The 10,308-nt window shown below is 42.5% G+C and overlaps 1 protein-coding gene across 2 annotated transcripts in view; it reads right to left on the bottom strand.

Moving 5' to 3' along the window:
- TAB3 (TGF-beta activated kinase 1/MAP3K7 binding protein 3) overlaps positions 1-10,308 on the bottom strand; it is a 57,069-nt gene that overhangs the window by 9,300 nt on the left and 37,461 nt on the right. For both annotated transcript variants that reach the window (XM_018561109.1, XM_018561110.1), the window contains exon 5: positions 6,889-6,979. In XM_018561109.1, coding sequence (XP_018416611.1) covers positions 6,889-6,979 — 91 coding nt within the window. The remainder of the gene's footprint in view (positions 1-6,888; positions 6,980-10,308) is intronic.

The following is a 10,308-nucleotide window of genomic DNA, read 5'->3' as shown; positions in this document are numbered from 1 at the left end:
CTGCACATACAGATTTCCCAGCAATGCTCTGCTGATATAACCTTCACAGGGTACAATGCTTGGGCACATTACATCACTAATGCTCAAGAAGACCAGGAAATGGAAAAGCAATCATTGTAAGATTATATATATATATATTTAACTAATAAACGTAAAATTATTTCGTATTTTCGTATCAGCATGCAGTGGTGGTCTTTATTGAAAGGGGGTAAATGTACATATAGGTTTAACTTGCAGTGGACACTATACTCATCATATGGCCTTAGACTAAGTTGCAGTATAATTGTAGCTTGTAAAATCTGCTGAAGAAGCAAACAAGTTTTCCTGACAGTATTTAGTTGTATTTAGTAGTATTTAGTTGTGTCATAGCAGTCTACCATCAGTAGGAAAAGGATAAAACAGCTTCTACAGTCTAACCTACATACCCTGAACAAATTGACCTGTCATTACACACTGAGAACCCGGCGGAGCCGCTGTGATATCATGGCAGCACCGCCGGGTTCTCAGTATGTAATGAGCAGTCCAGCGTCCCCTGGTTACTAGGTACCCAGATGCTGAACTGTCATTACATACTGAGAACCCGGTGGAGCCGCCGTGATATCATGGCGGCTCCGCCGGGTGCTCAGTGTGTAATGACAGTCCAGCTTCCCTTGGTTAATAGGTACCCAGGAGATGATGAACTGTCATTACACACTGAGAACCCAGCGGAGCCGCTGTGATATCATGGCAGCACCGCCGGGTTCTCAGTAGGTAATGACAGTCCAGCGACCCCTGGTTACTAGGTAACCAGGAGATGCTGAACTGTCGTTACACACTGAGAACCTGGCGGAGCCGCCGTGATATCACAGCGGCTTTGCCGGGTTCTCAGTATAATGACAGATCAGCGTCCCTGGTTACCTGATCTGTCTCTGCATGCAAGTGGACGGAGCCAGTCGTGAGATGACGGCTGGCTCCGCCAAGCTGTCAGTAGCAGGATGGCGCAGTTTCGGCTTTTCCCCTCGAAGCATATGCCCTAGGCTCGACTGAGCCGCTCAGCCAACTTCAGGAGCTGTACGGGCTATAGTGAATAGCCCGTATAGCACCCCTTCAGTTCTACTGAACTGAAGGGGTGCTGGGGCCGAAGCTACGGCTTGATCCTTTGGCAGCTTTGTGAATAACCCCCATAGTACTATGTGTCCCCAGTTATGAATGAACAGGCTGTGATTTACATCACTTCCTGTTCATTCATGAATTTCTGAATGGGGAGTAGCACTCACTATAGAGGCTTCTCCCCCATTCATTAACTGCTTGATAGTAAATATTTTACTATCAGCAGTTTCTGAATGAATGGGAAGCCTCTATAGTGAGTGCTTCCCATTCATTGAATGCGGAGGCTGCAGAAAAAGAAATTGAGGACCCTGTGTCCTCAATTTCTTTTTCTATTTCAAAAGGGAAATGTCAGGGGTCTGTTTAGACCCCAGAGATTTCACCGTAGCCCCCCCAACAGTAAAAAAAAATAAAAAATAAAAAAAGCACAACCCCTCCCTCCCCTTACTTAACACACATATTGTGGGGTACGCCATGCACATGCGCTGCAGTGCGTTGTTAGAACGCATCGCAGTCCATGATTTTTTTTATTTTCTTTTTAAAAAAACATTAAATTAACTGTGGCAGCGCATGGCAAAGCTTTGTGACGCATTGCCGTGCGTTGTGATACCGTGTGTTGCAATTAAATATATGCCTGTATCATTTTATCACAACACAAACACCAACACAGCGTAAAACAATTTTTAACATAAGTCGCTTATTTACAGTTTTGCGTACCTTCATTTTTTTACCTTTTCGCAAAAAGACGTAATTACAAATTTGCTAATATTTATTTATTAACTCAATACAGTTTTATCTTTTAGAATTAGTCAGAAAATAATTTTTTTTGTGCACGGATACCGATTTTAGTGTTTTATCAATTGAATTGTGTATTTTTAATCGGTTTAATATTAATTTGAGAAACATTGGCGCAATTATCGCACGGCCTACAAATTTAGTATCACCATCTTTTTAGTCTACCGGGCCTGCGCTTTCAGAAAATATATGGTTTGGGGGGAGGGGGGTCTTTTACAAACGCTAGCAACGCAGCAGTTGAAAATCAAATCAATAGGAAAAAATTGCAAAAATGGCGTGGCCAGCTGAATTGAAAAATGTTTGAGGACTTGGCAGCGAAAGGGTTAAAAGGGACATTGCATTTTTGAGATTTAATTTCCGAGTTCAATCAAGGACCTTAACTATTAACAAAAATGTATCTTATGTAGATCCTCAAATCATTTTTGAATTTGTGCTGACACTGTCCTTCCTTCTGGAGGGTGGCTACTTTTCTTCCCTATGGTCCCTGCGTGTGTGTTGTAAAGTAGCTACCGCTTCATGCTTGCTCTCGTGATAGACTACAATCTCACTACAAATTAGTAAACTAAACGTGAGATTGTAGTCCATCACAGGAGGGAGCTTGGTGCGGCGACTACTTTACAACACACGCAGGGACCATGGGGAAGAAATGTAGCCATCCTCCAGAAGAAAGGACAGTGCCAGCACCAATTCAGAGATGATTTGAGGATCTACAGCTGAGTGATACACAAAAAAGCCACAATTTTGTTAATAGTTAAGGTACTTCAATGTATTTTAAAGATATAACTCCTGAGTTTAGTGTCCCTTTAAAGTCCTTTTCCAGCTTTGTAGAGGTATTTTTGAAAAACATATGCCAGCAATGCACACCAAGTGTAAAAGAAGCAGGCATTTGCAGCTGATGTATATGAAAACAGTAACTTAAATTTTTTGTTAGCTTTCCTCTTTATATCTGCATGGAAATGTCTGCCTCTGTGCTGTGCAAACAATGTTAAAATATTTCCCACCAGCCCCTCCTTCCCTTCCCTGTGTATTGTGTGTAAAGGCAGAGCTGGTGTCTACTGATCATGGGTGACAGGGAGGGGAGCAGCTGATTATAGACTGACACCCTGGTGCCTGGCGGATTTTCCTGTGGAGAAAATTTTGAATTTTTAGGCTTCCGGTCTAATAAAACCTTCATTAAAAAATGAAGAAAGCCTGCAATGTGAGTCATGAAAATGTGCACATGAATATATCATCAATGCACCTCTAGATTACCACAATAAGTGCTAATCACTTACAAAAGGTGGAAATGAACTTTAAGGGACAAGAGTGTTCTGCATAATGTCAAGTCTGACTGTGATCTAACTGAAAGCAAAAGCCTGCCTGCACGCTACACAAAACCAACCCTTAAGGTTTAACCGCACATAACTTTCAGCATAAAAATATCCCTAAAGTTACCCTTTAATGACACTGAGAACACTTACTGACAGTTGGTGACAGCACTGACATCAAGGCCTAAGCTTCATATTGCTATGCTAAATGATATGCCTTTCTTAAGACAACATGTTCTTCTGCAATGACAGCTTTTTAAAGAAGAGTCTTAGCTTGTGCAGGTTTCACATTTTAAAATCCAGCATTAAGTGAAAGCATTCATCACCCAGCCAAGAAAATGCAAGCAAGTGGACAATTTATTATCACATGAATTGCAGACTTTCACTGAAGGGCTTTTGAGACCATTACCTGCTGCGCACCAAATACAGACTGAGTGTTTAATGTAGGATGTTAAAAGATTTAATGTGAAGCCAGTTAATCTTAATGAATACTTAAGATTAGGATTTTGCAGTTCACTTGCAAATTAATTTCCTCTGACTCAAGTTAATAAAAAACAGTTTTGTAATCATTCACTAAGCTGTGCACAATTTCGAGTAATTCAGATTACTTTTCTATACACCAGGACTGTTCAAATGTGTCAGAAAAGCAGACACAGATTAATGTAATGCTAGAGCCCAGTGCAAAGAGATGGCAAACATTGGATTTATTAAAAAATGAAAATACGTTTGCTTTGTAGCTTAAAAGGCTACAGGCAGAAACTAGCTACTGAAAACCTGTGAACATTGATGTGCTCTAAGGTTTTAAAGAGAAAAAAAAATATTTGTGTTAAAGATAAATATAAAGACTATAAAAAGGTCTGCTTTGCAAATCTTGTCCTGGCTGGCGGATCGTAGAGGGAATCCAGCCCCTCCCCTGTCACGGCAGAGAGCCGTGACAGGATCGAGAAGTGAGCGAACGCCGGTATGTGTTCGCTCACCTCCCAATCTACTGAGCCGACCAGTGACAGTCTCATTGTCACAGGTTGGCTAGAACTATGAGGTGAGTGAAAAGCACTCACCTCATAGGTCTCCTTTAAGTACAAACGCAACATATTATTCTCCTAGAGGATGGAAAGTTACGCGGATCTAATCCCAAACAAAATGCAATATATTGCAGCTTACCAGTTCTTAGATGATGCATTCGTTGTCTTTTATGCCTTTTATTCCCCTTTGTTTTCACCTAGTAAGGCCCCTTTCACACGGGCTGATCAGGAGGGGATGTGTGCACAGATCTCCTCTTGATCAGAGCAGCATGGAGCGGATTTCACTGCAGACCATCACTCCCTCCCATCAACCTCTCTGAAGCCAGCTTGTATGGCCACCTTTATAGAGATACATCAGCACTTGACTTAAGTACAATTCAGGTGCCCAGCAGCTGTTATTCATTAACCACTCTCCCAGATCTCAATACTATCACACTTTAACCTCTTCCCTACCTCTTTCCTTTCATTGTTGCACCCCTTTCATATCTACTACTACTCATTCACTTTACCGTCTCATACTTCCTCTGCACAGCATGCGTTCTCTACCATTGCTTCTCACAATTGTGGCTTCTCTTAAAGTGTATTTCCTTTACCCCCCACTCTATATATTTCTCCCTCTCTCCTACCCTCTCCCTATTACTGCACTCATCACCTCCTGCTCATTCTGAATAAACATGCTAGGGTTACCTCCAAGACACTGGGGCATGTTCGCCCATGTAAAACTCCCACTCATCTCACTTCTCTCACACTTCTGCTTCTCCTGACTTCAGGGGATATCTCTCCCAATCCTGGCCCTCTCTTTTCCAATAGTCTCCCTCCAAACCAGCAGCAGCTGCAATCCGCGCACCCTGATTTCTATTCCCCTGCTTCCTAGAACCGGTCCTTCCTTCTCATGTGCCCTCTGGAATGCCTGCTCTGTCTGTAACAAACTCACTGCTGTCTACGATTTCCAATTCCTTTAACATGCTTGCTGTTACTGAAACCTCTACTGAAATTCACTCCAATTTCGCTGAGGATTGCTGTTATATACCGACCACCTGGACCGGTATCTTGCTTTCTGGATGACTTCTCAGCCTGGCTTCCCTACTTTCTCTCCTCAGAAATACCCACTATCATTCTGGCAGACTTCAACATTGTTACTAACATTAACACCCCGGCTTACACTCAATTTCTTAACCTAACCTCTTCTTTTGATCTATCACAATGGTCAGACACTCCTACTCACTCTGATGGTAACATACTAGATCTTGTTTTCTCTCACCTATGCACTCCTTGCAACCTCTCCAACACCCCTTTCCCGCTCTCAGACTACAACCTTGTCAGTTTCACCCTCACCCTATCCCCAACCCTGAATCCACCTACATGGCACACTGTCACCCAGACAAACTTTCGCTACCTCGACCCTTCTCTTCTCTACTCTGCTACGGACTACCTCTATGACAAAATCTCACCCCTGTCCTGCCCTGACTATTTCTGTCTTCAACAGCTCACTTTTGTCCACTACAACCGTAAACAAAAGAAACCAGACATCTAAAAAAACATAGCCGCACTCTTGAACGGCACAGTTACCTCCTCATGTATCACTTCCCCCTCCCTTTCAGATTGTAAGCCCTCACGGGCAGGGTCCTCCTTACCATCTTGTCTTGAATTGTATTGTGACTGTAATGTCTTCCTTATATTGTAAAGCTCTGCGCAAACTGTTGGCGCTATATTAATCCTGTATAATGATAAATAATAATAATGTCATTGCTGCAACATCCATGTCCATCCAGTTTTTTCCTCCATTGCAAAAACTGAAGTTACCGAACCCCATGTCAGTCTATGAGGAATCGGAAGTAAGCGGACATGTGTCCGCTTGCATCAGATTACCCCCAATCCGGCTGGAGTCGGGGGATAAAAGGCTGTAAACGAAAGCCCATCTGTTTACACACGGCTGACAGACTAACACTGGGCATCCGATCGTGTCCGTGTGAAAAACATACAGGCGTACCCGATTGGATGCCCAATGCGTGAAAGACAATGTGTGTGGACCTTGTGTAAAAGGGCTCTAAATCTGCAAACAAAACAGTTCTTGTTCTACGTGCCTTCACCGACTCCTGCACTGTATTCGGGGAGGGAGCCATGGTTATCGCCCAGGCTTCAAACATGTCTACCAGTCTTTATGTCCATTGGGTGGGAGTTTGGAGGGATTAGTAGTTTACACAAGAGAAGGATGTTTGTACTTTCTTTTTAGCTCACAGGAAGTGACAAGGGAACTGGCAAAATCAACAGGTATTTTCTGTACAAGCTGAAAATGTTCTTAAGACTAAAAAAGTAAATGCAATGCAGCCACTAGATTTAAAGACTGGTAAAATGCAATTGATAACATTTTTGTTGTTGGGTTTACATCCCCCATAATGGACTTATAGCTTATCTGCATTCCTGAATTCTTCATGTCAACAAAATCAGGCATCCTGTTTAAGGACAATGATTTTCCCTTCTTTTTTTTTTATAGCATATTTGTATGTGTACGCTTGTATGTTAATTTGCAGTGCAACTTTGGCGCCAACTATGGTACAGTTAAAAAGCACAGTGACCTTCACAACATCAAGTTTTACATATTATTATTATTACTACTTTGCCTCATACAAAAACATCATGCAGTTTCCAATGTTGTTGTGTTACACTTTGATCTTTACCCCTGGACTGCAGGTCAACTTCTTTCAGTGTACAATCTATATTTATTTGAAGTTGCCTATTCAGGCTTCTCAGTCTGGTCATCTCCTCTGGCTGAAAACATTGAACAAAACAAAATCACATGAGTTAACAGGAAATAAACAAATGGCTTTGTGTTAACACTTAGCTTTACAATTATTTTTCTATAGCCATTCAGAGCCAGCAAACACTGCATTGTTCTACTGAGAACAAATACTATATATCTATATTATACACACACACACACACACACACACACACACACATTACTCTGCACCTGTAAGTGTCAGCAAAACTAAATTAAAACAAAGTACTTACACTGCATTAAAGTGACACTGAACTCAGGAGTTAAATCTTAAAAATGCATTCAAGTACCTCTTAACTAAACAAAAACTTAACAAAAATGTATCTCATAATTTGTGCCGACACTGTCCTTTCTTCTGGAAGGCGACTACTTTTGTTTCCCATGGACCCTGTGTGTGTGTTGTAAAGTGACCACTGCTCCAAGCTCACCGCACTGCACCCATGATGGACTACAATTTCACATTTAGTTTACCAATTTGTATTATACTCAAAAGAGCAATATTTTACTAAACTACCATTTTAAATTCTGCAAAAAAGCTTCACTTTCAAAACGATAGGACTGATCTGACATAATGAAGTAAGGGTTGGCGGTAAAAAATAATTGAATTTTTGTCTTACCTGTTAAATTGTTTTGTTGAAGTATGTTACAGGACAAATGTATAGTATTCAGGAATGTTGGTTATGCTTCCCCTTCAGGAGATGGGACACTGGCAACAAAAGCTGTTAAGACAGCCCCTCCCAACCTCCGTTTGTAAGCAAACAATAATAGGAGTGGATCTCAAAGGAAATACAGAGAGATGGAGCTCGTACTTCAAAATAAAGAATTCTGGGGCAAGACAAAAATCCTAGTTTCTTTATCATTAATTACACGTGATGGTATTTAGGAATGTAGCAATGTCTGAGATGCAATACAAATAAGGGGTGGACAACACAGCAACAAAAAAAAAATTCAACAGGCCCATGTAAAAAGTGTAAAGAAGGGATCAGAATAGCTTGGAAAGCTGCCCGAAGAACCTTACGACCAAAGCTGGCATCTGATGAAGTCTGAACATCTACCTGGTAAAACATAACAAACGTATGAACAGGGATCCCGGCAGCAGCCTTACATATCTGAGAAAAATATGCCTGATGGTAGAAAGCCCGTGAAGCACAAACAGGTCTTGAAGATTGCTCATTGACAAGGGCGGAAGAAACCATGCCCTTAAGCCCATAGGCTTGAATTATCGGGATGCGCGTCCGGAATGTCAAAAAGGGGGACAGTTTGTCTAATAGAAGCTGTAGCTGAGATGTAACCTTGCACAACAAATACCATATATAGAAAGTGGAGAGATATCTCCTTAGTATGGCGAGGAGCAGGACATAAAGAAAGCACGATAATATGCTGGTTAAGGTGGAAGGGAGAAACTGATCATGGAAAGATTTGGCTTTTGGTTTCAAATCACCTTGACCTTCTGCAGGGTTCCTTACAGATCAAGGACCCCAACATAGAGACACATTGTGCTAAGGTGATGGCAACAAAAAGGGCAACCTTATGAGTGAGAACAGAAAGGTAAACATCATTGATAAGTTTAAAGGGTGGTTTCTGGAAAGTTAAAGGGTCTGAGACCCCTTGGTTATACAGGCAAACATGTGGGTAACGTAACGAACACCCTGTACAAAAGTTTTCATAGGGAGCAAGAAGCTAGCAGTCTTTTAAACAAAAAATGCCAGGGCCGAGATCTGTCCCTTGGCGGTGCACAAGGCCTCCAGACCGGACTGTAGAAAGACAGGATTTGTCCCAGGGAGTATTTCCCGGGGTGAAAAGGCCTTGCACCAAGAATAATATGGCTTACAGGTGCAATTGTAGACCTCACAAGAGGTCGACTTGCTAGCCTTTAAAAATTGTAGGGAAAACCAAAGCAGATAAGCCCATATTCTTCAGGACCTTGGCTTCAACAGCCAGGAAATTAAATCCAATGACCTTGAAGGATGGTGGAAAACAGATCCCTGTGGCTGAAGATCCAGAAAGGCCCATAGAGAATCTACTAGATGTTTGATGAGGTCAGAGTATTATATCCACCTGGGCAAGTTCGCTACAAGTCACCGAAATACCCTTCATTTTAATGTTGCATACTAGAGGAGTAATACAATTGAGAAGGGGGGAAAAAGTATATCAGTCTGAACAGATCCCATGGAGTCACCAGAGTGTTCACCGTTAGGGTGAGGGGATCCCTGGATGTGAAAATTACAGTTTCCAGTATTTTGATATTTTTGGGGCCTCATCTGGCAACCCCTGTCTGTGATAGAGGTCTTAAAACATGTCCAGGTCAAGAGTGACCACTCTCTGGAGTCCAGACTTTGACAAGTAAAGGAGTCTGCCTGCGAAGTTTCCATGCCTGGAAAATGGGCTGTGGATATGGCTGGTCTGTGAAGTTCCACCCAAGTCAGAATCTGATCTGCCTCTCTTTAAGCTTCGAGACTTCTGGTTCCCCCTTCATGGTGGATGTAAGCAAGTGCTATGGTGTTGTCCAACTGAATCCTAGTTGGATTGGTAGTCAAGAGGTCCAATGTTGCAGGGATTAGCTAATCACTTTGAGCTGCACAATGTTGATTGGGAGAGGAGCTTACTGTGGCAACCAATTCCCTTGGCCTGAGATCGTGTCCAAAAATCCTCCCCAGCCCAACCAGCTGGCATCCGTCGTTTTGTCCTTCAGGTAGGGTGGTAAGAAAGACTTCCTTGACTCCGGCGCTGAAGTTGTGACCCAAGTCAGAGCAAGGCGTGTCTTGGGATGTATGTGCATGTGCTGGTCCACAAACCTAATTTTCTTTCTCATGCAGCCAGGATGTTGAGTTGGCAACAGTCTGGAAAGAAACTGGGAGTAAGGTACTGCCGCAAAGGAGGCTACCTTAAGACAAAAACCTTCAAAAGTGGAGAGATTGTTGGCCCCTGAAGTGTCCGAACATGGAAGCAGAGTTTTTGGAGGTTTTTCTGTAGAAGGAAAATCCTGCACAGGGACGTGCCCAGAAGGCCCAGATACTCCAAGCAATGAGTCAGTTCCAGGGCAGATTTCTAAGGTTTCAACGCACCCATCCCTCTGCAGGGGTTGCACAGTCTGTTGGACAATAATTGATAAAGTTCCCCAGACCGTTTCCTTGGTAGGAGGTTGTCCAGGTAACCCTCTATGGGAATTCACTGTGAACAAAACAGAGCAAGTACAGAGGCTGGCTCCTTGGTGAAAACCTCTGGAGCAGTGGACAGACTACAGGGGAGAACAACTAATTTGTGCAAAACACAGTTTTGCAGGAAAGATGGGGACATGCATATATGCGTCCAGGATGTC

The sequence above is a fragment of the Nanorana parkeri genome, unplaced genomic scaffold, assembly GCF_000935625.1.
Source record: "Nanorana parkeri isolate BGI_ZX_2015 unplaced genomic scaffold, ASM93562v1 scaffold500, whole genome shotgun sequence".
Classification (NCBI taxonomy): Eukaryota; Metazoa; Chordata; class Amphibia; order Anura; family Dicroglossidae; genus Nanorana; species Nanorana parkeri.
The sequence above is the reverse complement of the archived record's forward strand: the minus strand, read 5'-3'. Positions and strand labels throughout refer to the sequence as shown.